General features: G+C 40.3%; 2 protein-coding genes across 2 annotated transcripts; both read right to left on the bottom strand.

Annotated features, from left to right (window-relative positions):
- Positions 1-7212: 7212 nt before the first annotated feature.
- LOC111948204 (uncharacterized) lies at positions 7213-10218 on the bottom strand. Its single transcript, XM_023960030.2, has 5 exons — positions 10029-10218; positions 9907-9929; positions 9703-9817; positions 9446-9622; positions 7213-8971 (listed from the first exon to the last, which is right to left on the bottom strand). Exons 1-5 carry the CDS (start codon positions 10029-10031, stop codon positions 8339-8341), a joined length of 951 nt encoding a protein of 316 aa, XP_023815798.1. The 5' UTR covers positions 10032-10218; the 3' UTR covers positions 7213-8338.
- A 3311-nt stretch (positions 10219-13529) lies between these two features.
- LOC111948207 (uncharacterized) lies at positions 13530-16506 on the bottom strand. The gene is made up of 5 exons (XM_023960042.2): positions 16352-16506; positions 16230-16252; positions 16026-16140; positions 15769-15945; positions 13530-15294 (listed from the first exon to the last, which is right to left on the bottom strand). Exons 1-5 carry the CDS (start codon positions 16352-16354, stop codon positions 14662-14664), a joined length of 951 nt encoding a protein of 316 aa, XP_023815810.1. The 5' UTR covers positions 16355-16506; the 3' UTR covers positions 13530-14661.
- Positions 16507-17892: the final 1386 nt, after the last annotated feature.

The raw sequence follows: 17892 nt of genomic DNA, 5'->3' as shown, positions 1-17892 counted from the left end.
CGTGGCGGAGAACGAGAGCTACAAGAAACATTCAATGGTTTACATCCCACATTACAAGCTCAGCTAGCAGAGCATCAGATAAAGTTTCGCTTCAACCCCCCGAATGCTCCTCACTTTGGAGGATCCTGGGAGCGCGAGATCAGGTCCATAAAAGTGGCTTTAACCTCTTCGCTGGGTTCTCAAGTAGTAAGTGAGGAAATCCTACAGACTGTGTTGATTGAGATTGAGGGAATACTCAACTCAAAACCTTTGGGTTACATTTCATCAGATCTGGCTGACCCAAACCCCATTACCCCAAACCTGTTGCTGATGGGGCGGCTCGACCCTTCTCTGCCACAAGTGATCTACCATGACTCAGAGCTTCTTGGACGGCGACATTGGAAGACCTGTCAAGTGCTATCTGATCGATTTTGGACTCAGTTCATACGTCACTATCTCCCAACACTGCAGACCCGTTCAAAGTGGCAGAAAGACACTTCTCCCCTTCAATCAGGAACTGTAGTGATGGTAGTTGATCCCCAGCTGCCAAGGGCTTCATGGCCTATCGGAAGGATCTGCAAGATATTCCCAGGAGCTGACGGTTTGATCCGTACAGCAGAAGTTAAAGTAAAGGACCGGACGTACATGCGACCAGTGAGACGCCTCATCCGACTACCTGCTGACGCGCAAACAAACGAACAGTAAACCCTGCAGCAAACTTGCTGTGCAAGTTTGGGGGCGGCTGTTATGAAAAGTGGCTTAAAGGCGTTGTTCTGAAGTTCGCCACTAGAGGGCGCGGCCGTTTTTTGAGTTAATAAATCATCATTTGTAAGCAGAGGTGAACAGAGGAGTAAATGGCGAAGTTTCCAGAGCAGTTCAGTTTAATTAGCCCGTGTGTGCGTCCATGAGAGCAGTGAGCCCATTTTTCATGTTTATATTAGGGCAAAATATGTTGTTTATTGGTGTGGACATTTTCTGCTAACTTAACAAGTTAAGCTAGTTTTGGTTAGAAGTTTATTGGATGTATTTAGCTCCTACAATTATAAGTTTTCTTGGTATAATATTTTGAGTATTGATGCTATCGAGGTTTGTGGAATGTTATTAAGACTTATTATTATTGAATTTGGTTTATTATAATTGTATTATTTGTTTTTCTTCATTCTGTGTTTAGAACCACACACACACACACACACACCCAAACCCAAACCAGAAATATACATGTGCTGGACTGTAAAGCCAAACCCAGATTAAAAAAGGAACAGCAAGAAAGTCATCCTCTGGTCTGTCATTGCTTGGGAGAATACACACACTTGACCAGTGTGCTCTCTGCGATCATCCACATCCGAAACCCTTAGTAAAGACTGAAGTCTTCAATACAAGTGGGAAGAAATGAAAACACTTCAACCCGCAGACCAGCTGATTCTCAAAACTTGGAACGCGCTGCCTGTCACATTCTTCACACTGCAGCGTGTGAGTGTCGCTGTATTGACGATGTTTGGCTCCACGTACGCATGTGAGCAGTCCTTTTCACATCTTAAAAACATTAAGACCAATGTACGATCTCTTCTAACCGACGGAAGTCTCAACGCCTGCATGAAGCTCAATCTCACATCTTATCAGCCAGACTACAAGAGCATCAGCAAAACAATGCAGCACCAGAAGTCGCATTAATTATAAGAAATGCTCATCATTTACTAGCAACAGCATAGCAGTGTTATTGAAAAGAATCCACAGACTTATTGTAATTTAAAAATGTTGAAAATACATCAAATGCACACATTCACTTGTATTTGTAGTTTTAAACATATTGTAGCGGACTGAGTTTGACTGTTGTTGGGTCGCGTTCCAAGTTCTGGAGTTCATTAAACGCATCATGCAGAGATCTGATTGGCCCTCAGTTGTGTCGCTCAGCTTGTCATTGGGGGGTTTGGAGCAATGGGGTTCAGCTATGGGCCAAATAAGGGAAATGGGAGGGCTGACGCGGCAGGCAGCGAGAGAATAAAAAGTTGTGGAGAAGCGCTCTCGGTGGGAGAGATTCAGGAGTTGCTGAACAAGTTGTACGGTGTTTGTTACGGCCTGCGACCAGAATAAAGAACATTAAAAGAGGTTAAGTCTCCGTGCCTCAGTGTGGAAAAGGAGCGCTACATTATTGTATGGCTCTTTCGAAATTATATTTAGAAATATTTGGCGTTTATGGCTCTCTCGGCCAAAAAGGTTCCCGACCCCTGAGCTAAACTGTGTTCTTATCCTGTGCTCAAGAGTCCTGACTTCAACCAAAGGTTCCTGGTCCAAGTAGATTTACACAAAGCTCGGACGGCATCATAATTAGTTTGTTTGGTCTACCCAAAAGTTAGTGACCAACCCCGCAGGTCGTGTGACTCACCTGTCGTTAAGTTTGTATTTTATTTTTGAGGTAGATTATTGGGATTTTTGTAAATAACATTGCTCCTCTGCATTGATTGTGTGGCCTGACAAGCTCTTCCCTGAGGAACCAACGACACTTGATATTCATGCAGGGCCACCATTCAGATCTGGCCATTTTTTTACCTGCGGTCAGCTCGTATCCACCCTTAAGTGCAGTTGTGACAGTGTGTGTTTTATTTTTGTGTAACTTTGATTCCCTGTTCTGGACTGTGATGCCGTCAGCAGAAGTTTCAATGAACTCGAGCTCCTTATGGACGTGATCACAGAACAAGTAATAGGTGTGAGTCTGACAGTTATGGTACAGTTATGGGGGGGGGTCATCCGGGGTGCACATAATTAAGAGAGACTACAGAGGGGAGAACATGACACAGTGCCAGAGGTGAGCTCCCATGAGTGACAAGCCTCTCATGGGATAAGCATGTGGGGCCATGTGACTTAAAGCAGGAAGACGCCACACAGAAGGGAGTCATGGTAACAGACAGAGTCAGACTTGAGAAAGGGTCACCGAGGTGGATTAGCAGAGGGGTGTGGCTGTGACGCACCCTTCTCTGAGATAAGTACCCTTTCTTACTTTTTTACATCAAAACAAGCAGTGCTAAAAAGGAACTAAAAGCAGACCTTTATTTTCTCCAGGAGAATCTATTTAGATCCCCAGAACCTGTTTTATGGTTGTTTCATGTTTTATGGTTTTAGAGCTTTTATTGATTTATTTTTTATGATGCTTAAATCAGACCTCTGGTTATTGTAAATGGATGAGGACTCCTCGCGATTGATGGAACTTTGGACTCCAACTTGGTAAAAGATGTAATGACCCATGTGGTCATTTGTAAATTATAATAAATTTTTATCCCTCTTCCAAGGCAGCTCCATTAATATCCTGTTTGCAGCTGATCTAGCTGATCGTATCTGCCACCTTGTCAAACTGCCAAGACCAAGGCTTTTTTATTTTCATTTTTGGTTTACAATTATTGGTTTAATTTAATAAGAAATTAAGAAATAGCTTTAATTTGACTGAATTAAGTTAGAATGTTTTTCTACAACTTTGAGTGCACACTTCCTAGTTATTGTGAACATTTCAAATCAATCTTTATTTATAAAAAAAGCGCTTCTCACACATTGCGCAACTCGAAGCGCTTTAACATTTAAAAGAAAAAGAAAAAAACACTATCACAATAAAAACCCAACCCAGCCTTCACCCTTCCCACTTCCCTCCTTTAACACATACGACCCATGACCCCACACACAAGGAATACTGATAAAAGTAACTACTAAAAGAAATTTAAGGCTTGGCTCTGCTGTGACGAAACAGTATTTTGGGAATCCATTCATACCAGAAGCCAGACCGGGACAGCAAGGGGGTCCACTTCACAGCCATGGGGCTGCAATGTTGAACTCCAACTGATCCAGCAAGGGTGACAACCACCAACCAAGCCAGCAAGGCCTGACGGAAAAGATCCCCACAAGAAACACAAAAGATCTATATAAAAACATAAACTTGAGAATAAGATTAAGTGCATAAAATAAAATTAAATACATAAAAGAATTTATACTAAAACTAATAGAATAAATAAGATCAACTAAAAGCGAAATAAAAGAGATGGGTCTTGAGCCTCTCCTTAAAAACCTTTACAGACTCTGCGGCCCTGAGGTTCTCCAGCAGGCTGTTCCAGAGGCGAGGATCATAATGGCAGAACGAAGCCTCACTGTAAGTTTTGGTCCTCACCTTAGGGACAAGTAAAAGGCCGGCACCGGAGGACCTCAGGGTCTGCAAGGGCTTATACTTTAAAAGTAGATCATTTACATATCACAGAGGACTGTGGGCTGCAGCCTGCCGTCCACCACTGACATCTATACGACCAGATGCAGGAAACGGGCCTCCCACATCCTGAAAGACCCCACTCACCCCTCACACCCTCTGTTCTCCCTGCTCCCCTCAGGTAGGAGACTGAGGGGCATAAAGAGCAGGACCACCAGACTGAGGAACAGTTTCTTCCCTGAAGCAGTCAGACTGCTGAACTCCGGTTGAGCACTGCACCCCCCCCCCTTCCATGGACGACAAGCTAATTCTCAAGTGCAATATCACAGGGCTGTGCAATACTGTCACCGGCTGGCCTTTGAGCAGTGGGAGTGTAGGAAGTTCTCAGAGGTCAGGTTAAATTAGTAGAGATATTTATTTGTCCAACACATTCACAAACGCAAGAGGCCTCGCCACTGATATTACAGGTGGTTTAAATACTAATTAAGCATACCATCTCCTCCTTCCTGGAGGGAGGTTTACCTTTACTGAAATCTACAATTCATATAAAAAGGCTACATTCTTTATTCTAAATTCCTTAAACAAATTATAAAATCAAATTCATTTTTATTACTCTAATTTAAAAAATCAAGTAGAAACATTAAAACAACAAATATCTCCCAAATACAATGACTTCCCCCCCTCAGGCCTCTGAATAGATTCTCCTGGAACCTTAAATATAGCTCTGTTCCTAGGGGAAGGGTTTTGCTGGAGCACACTGGAAAAGACAAAAACAGGTGAGTACATCTTGCAGTCACATCTTAACCCAATTATAATGAAACTAACATTCCTTTCTTCCAGGTAGCTGCCAATTCATCTACATACCACACAGGAAAAAATAAAATCATGCAAACCCCAATAAACCCTTATTCAAACCTATAAAATGTGACATTTATTTCTGTTTTAAGTGTTACTTTTTAAAATGTTGTGTGCCCACGTACCATACCTATAACTTTAATAAGGTAACGAAGGAGATCTTTGTTACAAATACTTAATATAATATACTGTGCAATTTGAAACATACTTTCTGTGCAATACTCATCAGGAAACACACCGTAACATATTGATATCACATTGATATTATATTATTAATTTATGTCTGAATGTAAACGGCTGGCCCGGGACCAGAGAGCCTAATTTCGTTTTATCATGTGATAAAATGACAAAGATTTCCTGATTCCTGATTAAATAAGACCATTAAAACATTTGTAAACCATTAAAGGAATCTAAAAATCAATTCTGTATTTCGCAGGGAGCCAATGCAGCGATTTAAATAATGGGTGTAATCTGTTCCTGCCCTCTGGTCCTTGTCAGGACTCGTGCCACAGAGTTCTGTAGAAGTTGTAAGTTTGAAAAATACTTTTTGGATAAACCAGAGAGCAGGGCATTACAATAATTTAAATGACTAAGAATAAAAGCAAGCATCAGCACCTCAGATGATAACGTCCTATCGTAAAGACACTTTAAGATACTTAATGTGTGGCATAAAATTTACCTCAGAGTCAAAAATTATACCCAGCTTTCTCACACAGTGAGATGGTTTAAAATTCTGAAGATGTGGTAAAATCATCGCTCTCGTCTTCAGAACTGATGTTTAAATTTGGGTTTACAATCTTGTCTTTAGAGTTTAATCTGTTCCATCAGGGAAAAACTAAGTATTGTACCTAAGGGGAAAATTTGCATTACGATAAGAAGTTTTTAATGATACTTCATTATTTGTGAAAAACATAACATAGCGATCACAACAAACTAACACAACACAACAACATCTATCTTTTGAACCTCTTTTGAGATCACGAGGTGCTGGAGCCTATCCCAACGACTTGTGGACACTCATGGACTGTATAGGAGAACTGGACAGAGTAATTCCTCTCCCTTGGCATTCCAAACAGGAAGTACTGTGGATTGAAGCTTTTTTTCACCTGTTTTTAATAATCTTAATTTTTCATAAATATGTTGAATGCAAATTATTCAAGCTATAAACTGACTAATCGGATGCCTGAATAAAAGTATGTGGTTCCCACTGGTCCTCATATCCAGTGTTCTAAACATTCAGATATTGTGTAGCTCTCTTTCAAATGGTAAGCGTGTGGCCTTCCAACAAGCTCACTCCTGATTGGTGAGAGTGGTTGCTATTGAAACATTGTCTCAAAACCAATCACTGGCTCCAACATGGCGGTGTCTGTATTGTAAAAAATGGCAACTGAATTCACTTGGGACTAAACCCTTATTTATGAGTGATGTCACGCTCACTCTGTCTATTTCTCATTTACAGTCAATTGGTTCACTCTGAACAGGTCTCCAGTCTGTTGCAGGCACACAGTCAAAACTAAAGAAGATTCAGAATCACCAATTAACCTGTGAAGCAAATTTTTGGACTGTGGGAGGAAGCGGGAGTGATCGGGAGAAAACCCACACGTGCATGAGGCGAACCTGCACAGTCCACATGGAAAGACCACAGCCAGAATCTGAACTGAGGCTTTCTCACTGTGAGGCGAGAGTGGTCACCACTACACTACCATGCAGACCACGCGCTAAGATAAAACTCTAAAGTGTGTAATCATTTAATGCATCTGATTTGATCCTTTTTAAAATTTTGGAATGTGATGTTCTGCTGCTGAATCTTTACGACTGCCCTGCTCTAACATCACTGCAACAAAAAGAATCTTTTGACCAGCAGAGGGCGCTGGAAGCACGGAAAAAGGATTGTTGGAGAGGTCTGCTAAAATATACAACTTCATTGATCCTCACTTAGAAATTGGAGAACACTTAATCTGGTTTGTTAAAATAGCCCAGACGTTAATAAGATAACATTTCTGTTATAAACTGCTGACTTTTACTTTTAAAAGATCATTGTTCACAGAAGAAAACTTTAAATATTTGCTCTGTTATTCTCATAAATGATGTGGGTAAAATGCATGGGGGAGAAAGGATCCATTTAGACCAAAAATGTAAAAAAGACAAAGAACAAATCATGAAATGTCTTCAAATCAAATAAAAAAATGGAAAGAGAAGTTTAATCAATCATTTATTTTATAGATTGACATTAGAAAAACAATCAATGGTTCAAAAACAGATGGATTTGCTGATTTTATTGAAACAAAATACTCTGAACTAATACAGAAAATATTTGGCAATGAACCGATACAGGAAGGAAAAACAATTTTTTGCACCAACTATTACTAGTGTGTGATTGTGTGTGTGTGTGAATGTGTGACTGTAAACCGCTTGAGGCCTTCCAAGAAGGTTGTAAAGCGCTAAATAAGTATACACCAATTAACATTTAGTAATTAATCAAGAACAAATGGTAAACAGTGATTAACATTCAAAGTGCTTTTCAAGGCTGTAATTGTGATCCACCAATGGAGTAATCTAGGCCCCACAAAACTATCAGCAGCACTTTAAAGTCAATTCTAAACAGCGCTGTTAGAATGGCTCAGGCCCAGGGTTTGATTCCCAGGGGCCACAATGAGCTTTATCCAGTGTGGGTCTTTAAGCAAGACCCTTCGCGCTACTACCTAACTATGTAGACACAAGGGGGGCCAAATCTTGGTCCCTCTGTGCCTGTCCCTAGCTCGGTTAAAATACAGAGTTGTATCAGGAAGGGCATCCGGCGTAAAACTCTCTCCCTAACCACCAGTGAATCAGTGAAAGCTGATTCACTGTGGCGACCCCTGAAGGGATATGCTGTAAGGTAAACAACAACAACAACTATTTGTCAATGCAAAGTCCTGAGAGCGGGAATGATTTGGTCACTTTTTCTGGTCCAAACTCTGGCATTCTGAACGAGACAGAAGACTGTTCCAGATGAAGGCACAAAGTAGCTACTCTACATCTGAACATGCATGATTGAGACGATAAAAAGCTCAAAGTGAGGCTGAACCTCAGCTCGAAGTCTGCTTTGACTTCACGATTTGTAAGTCCACTTTTGGTCTCTAACCCCCAACCTTCTTAAAAGACCCAACCCAGCAACCGGGATCCACTGATCACAGGTCGACCACTCAACCTATTAACATCAACTTTTCAATTATTTTAAAGTAGTTTTACATAGAGGTTTTCTACCAAAAGTTACACGGTTGGATTCAAACAATATTATCATCACATTTAATTGTTTATAATTTTTCTGAACGCTTGTCTAGATTAAATTTTGTTTGGATTCAGGTCAGGGTAAATTTTACCATCCCATTTAAATTTGTCAAACTTTTTCAGCTCCTGTTTAAGATAATTAAAAACTCTCATTTTAGCTCTCCGCCTGTTTTCTTCAGGAACATTTTCTTCTGGTCTCAGCTGCTCCATAACTTGCGATTCCTCTTTAAACAAATTGCTCAGACTCTCAACCTCAGCACAGCCGCCGTGTGCCCAACGCTTTCTTTCAGTCGTGTCTAAACCAAACAAATCACTGCAAGATCTGCAAGGATCCATCGGTCTTCCTTCACTGATATTGAAAGCCTCACATTTAACATTGGAGGGTAGCTGGATATTTCTACTAAAATATAACTTTTTTTGTTTATCTGGATAATATGTCATTACAGCATCGGATGCTAATCTATGCCAGTAACCAAAACAGGACGCAGCAACCAGTATTTCTCCAGCAGGACGACCACGCGTGGACATGGAGACCCCATAATATCTGCAGGAATCGCACATCTGAGAGACGCAGATGGTGGAGGAGAACAAAATCTGGGAAGAAGTTCTTTCTTTCATTTGAAGAACGACAGTCTGGAGTCTGTCTTTAATCAGGTCTTCTTTTTCTTGTCCGTAAAGACGGACAACCTGTTGGAAAAAGGATCCAGATGTGAGCAAAAACATCACCATCCAGAAGACTTCCTGACATTAAAATCCAGTATTTTTCAATCCACTATATGTAGCTCCTGTTATTGGAGTCGGAAGTCCGAATTATTAAATGATTATGTAAAAGCTTAAAGCTGTCAAAGTTCTCTGATACGCTCAGAAGCCATTTTGATTTGCTGACTCTAGTTTAGTTTCATTTTTCTAGAAAGGCCTCCTGAAGTAGGAGGGACTCCAGGAAGGTGTGACGCAGGTAATGTTTGTGATCCTGCTGGACTACCAATACAGCAGAAGTAGAAACAAAGATCTTCTATCTGTTACTTAGAGGTCTAAAACACCAAATATGAAGAAGAAAAAAGTTTCAAAGATGTTTGTTTAACTTTCTATCTACTGTTATCTGTCAGGAAAAAAAGACAGAAACCTCATGAAGAATTATTCAATCATCAGAGAATATCCTACCATGTCTAGCAAACAGGAAAAAGGACTCCTCCTGGGAAGTTGAGTGGAATAAAGTCGGAAGGGTTCAGGGTATTCATTCTCCAAATATTCCAATGTGTCGTCATCATCACCCAGGAGATTTCGTGGTGAAAACGGTGGAGAGTTGATCAGTCCCAGAAAAAACAGGCAGTGAAGAATCTAGGAATTGAAGGAAAACACAGAAACGCATCATTTCCTATTTTTTAGTCTTGCTTGATCATGGTTCCATTAAAACCCACCTCATCCACCAACATGGACGTGTCCTGCCGAGTCAGGTTATTCAGATCAACCATCGTGGTTATGAGGATGAAGGCATTCCTCCTGAAAACCTCTCCATCTGACAGATATTCAATCCTGCAATGAAAACATTTCAGGAATCTGGTCTAACTACGACGTTCTACAGCAGATTATGGAAGAATAGGTCAGGAAATCTATCAACTCACTGTTTTTCTTCCTCTTCGTCCGCCTAAAGCAAAAGATGGATAGAGGAAAGGTTATAAATATGTGGAACATGGAAGATGAAAATTGTGTTAAAAGGTTATAACAGATGAAAGATGCTGCTCACCATTGTGTTGTCCTTTTAGATAAAATTTTACTTTTTTCTGAAGTTTTCTCTGGTGTGTCTGAAGTTAGTCGACTCAGAGCTTCAATTGAAAACGTTTCACAGTAAATGAAGGTTTGAAGTTTTGTCTCCGCCTCTGAATCCTTCAATCATTGACTGGTTTCAGTGCACAAGTTTAAACAAAGCAGGAAGTTCCCCGGCTACACAAGGCGGGGCAAAAGAGAGAAGGCTCTGGGGTAGAAAAAGTCAAGTCTGCTCGGTGTCAAGTTACGGAAACTGTTTGGAAAAGGAAAATATGCCAAAAAATAAAAGACTTGTTTTATTGTTGATGATATGACTGAAGGTCTGACAGCAGAGCTACAACTAAAGTCCTCTGCAGGTTAGTTAGTTCTGGTTCACAGTTCAGTTTTGTTTTACAGTGAAAACAAAACTTAAGACAATGATGACTCGTTCATTTCAGTAGAATTTGTCTTTTTTTTATTTGTCTCTTGAATGTTTTGCTGCTCAGGTCAGATAAACAGCTAAAATCCTGTCCTGGTCTGTGTTTAAGTGTTTGAGGGTTAGAAGTGGTCCCAAAGTGAAACATATTTCAGAATTAAACAGCTGATTTCTCTGAACCAAAAGCAGGTGAGTGCTGTTATACGTCAGACACGGAGGTGGGAGCATCATGGTTTTAGTTTTAATGTAAGAATTTACATTGTTTTTGATACCAAACTCACATCTTTGTTCATTTTAGAGGAAATTTCAAAAAGCTGTGTTTAATGAATTAAATCTTGATCTCATAGATGGGATCTAAAGGTTTTAGGATTTCCTTATGTTTCTGTCATCTCCTGGCTTCTCCAGGAGGTCTCTAATCTTTACAACACTCAGCTCCTCTACCTTTGGGATTTTGAGGGTTCTTCAGGAACTGCAGAGATCAGATTTTGTTCTAGGAGCATCTCTTCCAGGTTGGGGCTTGGTCATCACAGAGATCTCTACCAGGTCCTCATGGTTTAACCTGGTTTCATTTAGGACCATTCTGTGCTGTGACTTCAGAATCTGAAATGTTGTTCCACCCTGAAGCTACAGAACCCAGACATGACACACAGTTCTGTAGGGATGTGAAGAACTGTCCTCCATTCAATCTCCAATTAGGTTTTTTGTTTACTTTAGTGACTAAATCCTGAAAAAACTTGTTCTTTCTGCTTTATGTGGTTCTTGATTCTCTGCTCTGGTTTTTCTGTTCTGCAGAGCTCACATATGAAGTGAGGAGGGGTTCTGTTTTCAGAGCGGTTCACACCGGTGTTGGTTGAAGCTCATCATGAGTCCACGTGAGAAAGAGCTTCAGATGGTGTGAGCTGAATACATTCAGGATCTGAGTGCAAACAAGTTGATAACAGCTGAAAATCAGCCTAGAAGTCTTTGTGTCAGAATCATCTTCAACCAGGAATTCAGGAACTTGGAAGAACACGAGTTCTGCTTCTCTGTGCTGCAGAACTTCCTGTTACAGAAACGGAGACTGAAAAATGTCTGATGGATTCTGGTTCATGTTCAGTTCCACACAAAAAGAAGGACACAAAAGTTTTTTACGTTTTTACATTTTATTTACCACACTCTATACATTAAAGTCACATAAATATATACAATGAATTTCTGTCTTTTTACTCCTTTTGAGTGGAGATTGTGATCAAAGATTTAAAGTAAAAGACTTTTTTCTAAAATCTTTGGAAAATAAAAACTTGCGTTCTGACAAGGGTCGGAACGCAAGTTTTAGTTTACGTTTTTTCATTTTCTGTGTGTTTGTTTAATATTTCTTAAACATAAATATATTTTAATTTTAATTGACTTGCAAATGTTGAATGGCTGCTGCTTGTCAGAAAATCTTTTAAAGCTGCTGCTAATTTTAGGTAGCAACAATTCTTGTTTCTGCTCTGACAGTTAAGGGGAAAGTTAAGGGTTAAATATATCACCATTATCTAATGTCAAATCAGTGTCTTCCTGATTTAATATTAGATAACGTATTTTCAGACCTTAAGTTTGAGTTTAGCTTTGCTTAAAAAGAAATTCTTATTTGTCCTTTTATTGAGTTTTGACACATCAGCAACTTCATTTTATTGAATCTTAATCTTTTAAGTTACTGCTGTAACCCTTGTGCTATCCTAGGCACTTTAACATTGGGAGTTGGGTCATCTCTGTCTTTTCTGGTGTCCCCCAAGGTTCTGTCCTTGGTCCTCTTCTTTTCATTACTTATCTTCTACCCCTTGGCAATATTTTCCGTAAATTTAATGTTAATTTTCACTGTTTTGCGGATGACACCCAGCTCTATGTATCAAGTAGACCTGACTCCTCTCTTCCACCCTCCTCCCTCCACTCCTGTCTATCTGAAATCAAAAACTGGTTCACCTCAAACCTTCTTAAACTCAATAGTGATAAAACCGAGCTACTTCTCGTCGGTTGGAAATCCACCCTCTCAAAAGCAAAAGTGTTACTCTTTCCATTGATTCATCTTCTGTCTCCCCCTCCCCTCAGGTGAAGAGTCTGGGTGTCATCCTAGATAGCTCCTTATCTTTTCAGTCCCACATCAATGACATTACTCGGTCAGCACATTTCCATCTACGTAACATTAATATTAATCGTCTACGCCCCTCCCTCACTGTCCCCTCTGCTTCTATCCTGCTCCACAGTCTGGTCACTTCCCGTTTAGACTACTGTAATTCTCTCCTCTTTGGTCTCCCCCAAAAAACCCTCAATAAGCTCCAACTGGTCCAGAACACAGCTGCCCGCATCATCTCCAGATCCCCCTCCTTCAGTCATATCACCCCGGTTCTCCACCAGCTGCACTGGCTTCCCATAACTTCCAGAATCCAATTCAAACTCCTCCTGTTCACCTTTAAGGCCCTCCATAACCTGGCTCCTCCTTACCTCTCCGACCTCATCCATATTAAAACCCCCTCTCGTTCTCTTCGGTCCTCCTCCTCTGTTCAGCTCTCTGTTCCTCCGGCCCGTCTTGTCACCATGGGAAGCAGAGCCTTCAGCTGCTCTGCTCCCAAACTCTGGAATTCCCTCCCTCCTGACCTCCGTAACATAAACTCTCTTTCAACATTCAGATCAAAACTCAAAACTCATCTGTTTATTTCTGCCTTCCCTTCTTGATTCACCTTCGATTCTTGTCTTTTATATTTATATTTATTGTGCTTTTAATGTCTATTTTTAACCTTTGTCTGTACAGTGTCCTTGAGTTTTGTGAAAGGCGCTTTAAATAAAATGGATTATTATTATTATTATTATTATTATCTAGACCCACTACAGTTCGCTGAACCTTTTTTGTTCAATGATTTGTGATCTTCACTGGTGTCCGTGGATTACATGAAATCTTTCCATGAAACCCACATCTTTCATAAATGATGTGGGTTAGATGCATTGTGGGAGAAAGGATCCGTTTAAATCAAAAGCAGAACTATAGAACTCAAGACAAAGAATAAATTCTGAAATGTCTTCAGAAAAAATACACAAAATGCACAGAGAAAAGGTTTAATCAATCATTTATTGTACAGATTGACAAAAGAAAAACAATCAATGATTCAAAAACACATGGATTTGCTGATTTCAGTTAAACAAAATACTCTGTGAACTAATACAGAAAATATTTGGCAATGAACCGATACAGGAAGGAAAAACAATTTTTTGCACCAACTATTACTAGTGTGTGATTGTGTGTGTGTGTGAATGTATGACTGTAAACCGCTTGAGGCCTTCCAAGAAGGTTGTAAAGCGCTAAATAAGTATACACCAATTAACATTTAGTAATTAATCAAGAACAAATGGTAAACAGTGATTAACATTCAAAGTGCTTTTCAAGGCTGTAATTGTGATCCACCAATGGAGTAATCTAGGCCCCACAAAACTATCAGCAGCACTTTAAAGTCAATTCTAAACAGCGCTGTTAGAATGGCTCAGGCCCAGGGTTCGATTCCCAGGGGCCACAATGAGCTTTATCCAGTGTGGGTCTTTAAGCAAGACCCTTCGCGCTACTACCTAACTATGTAGACACAAGGGGGGCCAAATCTTGGTCCCTCTGTGCCTGTCCCTAGCCCGGTTAAAATTCAGAGTTGTATCAGGAAGGGCATCCGGCGTAAAACTCTCTCCCTAACCACCTGTGAATCAGTGAAAGCTGATTCACTGTGGCGACCCCTGAAGGGATATGCTGAAAGATAAACAACAACAACAACTATTTGTCAATGCAAAGTCCTGAGAGCGGGAATGATTTGGTCACTTTTTCTGGTCCAAACTCTGGCATTCTGAACGAGACAGAAGACTGTTCCAGATGAAGGCACAAAGTAGCTACTCTACATCTGAACATGCATGATTGAGACGATAAAAAGCTCAAAGTGAGGCTGAACCTCAGCTCGAAGTCTGCTTTGACTTCACGATTTGTAAGTCCACTTTTGGTCTCTGACCCCCAACCTTCTTAAAAGACCCAACCCAGCAACCGGGATCCACTGATCACAGGTCGACCACTCAACCTATTAACATCAACTTTTCAATTATTTTAAAGTAGTTTTACATAGAGGTTTTCTACCAAAAGTTACACGGTTGGATTCAAACAATATTATCATCACATTTAATTGTTTATAATTTTTCTGAACGCTTGTCTAGATTAAATTTTGTTTGGATTCAGGTCAGGGTAAATTTTACCATCCCATTTAAATTTGTCAAACTTTTTCAGCTCCTGTTTAAGATAATTAAAAACTCTCATTTTAGCTCTCCGCCTGTTTTCTTCAGGAACATTTTCTTCTGGTCTCAGCTGCTCCATAACTTGCGATTCCTCTTTAAACAAATTGCTCAGACTCTCAACCTCAGCACAGCCGCCGTGTGCCCAACGCTTTCTTTCAGTCGTGTTTAAACCAAACAAATCACTGCAAGATCTGCAAGGATCCATCGGTCTTCCTTCACTGATATTGAAAGCCTCACATTTAACATTGGAGGGTAGCTGGATATTTCTACTAAAATATAACTTTTTTTGTTTATCTGGATAATATGTCATTACAGCATCGGATGCTAATCTATGCCAGTAACCAAAACAGGACGCAGCAACCAGTATTTCTCCAGCAGGACGACCACGCGTGGACATGGAGACCCCATAATATCTGCAGGAATCGCACATCTGAGAGACGCAGATGGTGGAGGAGAACAAAATCTGGGAAGAAGTTCTTTCTTTCATTTGAAGAACGACAGTCTGGAGTCTGTCTTTAATCAGGTCTTCTTTTTCTTGTCCGTAAAGACGGACAACCTGTTGGAAAAAGGATCCAGATGTGAGCAAAAACATCACCATCCAGAAGACTTCCTGACATTAAAATCCAGTATTTTTCAATCCACTATATGTAGCTCCTGTTATTGGAGTCGGAAGTCCGAATTATTAAATGATTATGTAAAAGCTTAAAGCTGTCAAAGTTCTCTGATGCGCTCAGAAGCCATTTTGATTTGCTGACTCGAGTTTAGTTTCATTTTTCTAGAAAGGCCTCCTGAAGTAGGAGGGACTCCAGGAAGGTGTGACGCAGGTAATGTTTGTGATCCTGCTGGACTACCAATACAGCAGAAGTAGAAACAAAGATCTTCTATCTGTTACTTAGAGGTCTAAAACACCAAATATGAAGAAGAAAAAAGTTTCAAAGATGTTTGTTTAACTTTCTATCTACTGTTATCTGTCAGGAAAAAAAGACAGAAACCTCATGAAGAATTATTCAATCATCAGAGAATATCCTACCATGTCTAGCAAACAGGAAAAAGGACTCCTCCTGGGAAGTTGAGTGGAATAAAGTCGGAAGGGTTCAGGGTATTCATTCTCCAAATATTCCAATGTGTCGTCATCATCACCCAGGAGATTTCGTGGTGAAAACGGTGGAGAGTTGATCAGTCCCAGAAAAAACAGGCAGTGAAGAATCTAGGAATTGAAGGAAAACACAGAAACGCATCATTTCCTATTTTTTAGTCTTGCTTGATCATGGTTCCATTAAAACCCACCTCATCCACCAACATGGACGTGTCCTGCCGAGTCAGGTTATTCAGATCAACCATCGTGGTTATGAGGATGAAGGCATTCCTCCTGAAAACCTCTCCATCTGACAGATATTCAATCCTGCAATGAAAACATTTCAGGAATCTGGTCTAACTACGACGTTCTACAGCAGATTATGGAAGAATAGGTCAGGAAATCTATCAACTCACTGTTTTTCTTCCTCTTCGTCCGCCTAAAGCAAAAGATGGATAGAGGAAAGGTTATAAATATGTGGAACATGGAAGATGAAAATTGTGTTAAAAGGTTATAACAGATGAAAGATGCTGCTCACCATTGTGTTGTCCTTTTAGATAAAATTTTACTTTTCTCTGAAGTTTTCTCTGGTGTGTCTGAAGTTAGTCGACTCGGAGCTTCAATTGAAAACGTTTCACAGTAAATGAAGGTTTGAAGTTTTGTCTCCGCCTCTGAATCCTTCAATCATTGACTGGTTTCAGTGCACAAGTTTAAACAAAGCAGGAAGTTCCCCGGCTACACAAGGCGGGGCAAAAGAGAGAAGGCTCTGGGGTAGAAAAAGTCAAGTCTGCTCGGTGTCAAGTTACGGAAACTGTTTGGAAAAGGAAAATATGCCAAAAAATAAAAGACTTGTTTTATGGTTGATGATATGACTGAAGGTCTGACAGCAGAGCTACAACTAAAGTCCTCTGCAGGTTAGTTAGTTCTGGTTCACAGTTCAGTTTTGTTTTACAGTGAAAACAAAACTTAAGACAATGATGACTCGTTCATTTCAGTAGAATTGGTCTTTTTTTTATTTGTCTCTTGAATGTTTTGCTGCTCAGGTCAGATAAACAGCTAAAATCCTGTCCTGGTCTGTGTTTAAGTGTTTGAGGGTTAGAAGTGGTCCCAAAGTGAAACATATTTCAGAATTAAACAGCTGATTTCTCTGAACCAAAAGCAGGTGAGTGCTGTTATACATCAGACACGGAGGTGGGAGCATCATGGTTTTAGTTTTAATGTAAGAATTTACATTGTTTTTGATACCAAACTCACATCTTTGTTCATTTTAGAGGAAATTTCAAAAAGTTGTGTTTAATGAATTAAATCTTGATCTCATAGATGGGATCTAAAGGTTTTAGGAATTCCTTATGTTTCTGTCATGTCCTGGCTCCTCCAGGAGGTCTCTAATCTTTACAACACTCAGCTCCTCTACCTTTGGGAGTTTGAGGGTTCTTCAGGAACTGCAGAGAATAGATTTTGTTCTAGGAGCATCTCTTCCAGGTTGGTGCTTGGTCATCACAGAGATCTCTACCAGCTCCTCATGGCTTAACCTGGTTTCATTTAGGACCATTCTGTGCTGTGACTTCAGAATCTGAAATGTTGTTCCACCCTGAAGCTACAGAACTCAGACATGACACACAGTTCTGTAGGGATGTGAAGAACTGTCCTCCATTTAGTCTCCAATGAGGTTTTTTGTTTACTTTAGTGACTAAATCCTGAAAAAATGTGTTGTGCTTGATTTTCTGCTCTGGTTTTTCTGTTCTGCAGAGCTCACATATGAAGTGAGGAGGGGTTCTGTTTTCAGAGCGGTTCACACCGGTGTTGGTTGAAGCTCATCATGAGTCCACGTGAGAAAGAGCTTCAGATGCTGTGAGCTGAATACATTCAGGATCTGAGTGCAAACAAGTTGATAACAGCTGAAAATCAGCCTAGAAGTCTTTGTGTCAGAATCATCTTCAACCAGGAATTCAGGAACTTGGAAGAACACGAGTTCTGCTTCTCTGTGCTGCAGAACTTCCTGTTACAGAAACGGAGACTGAAAAATGTCTGATGGATTCTGGTTCATGTTCAGTTCCACACAAAACAAGGACACAAAAG

The sequence above is a fragment of the Oryzias latipes genome, chromosome 11 (genome assembly GCF_053564925.1).
Source record: "Oryzias latipes strain Hd-rR chromosome 11, Olatipes_Hd-rR_3.1".
In the NCBI taxonomy this organism is placed as follows: Eukaryota; Metazoa; Chordata; class Actinopteri; order Beloniformes; family Adrianichthyidae; genus Oryzias; species Oryzias latipes.
This window is presented reverse-complemented; position numbering and strand designations above follow the sequence as displayed.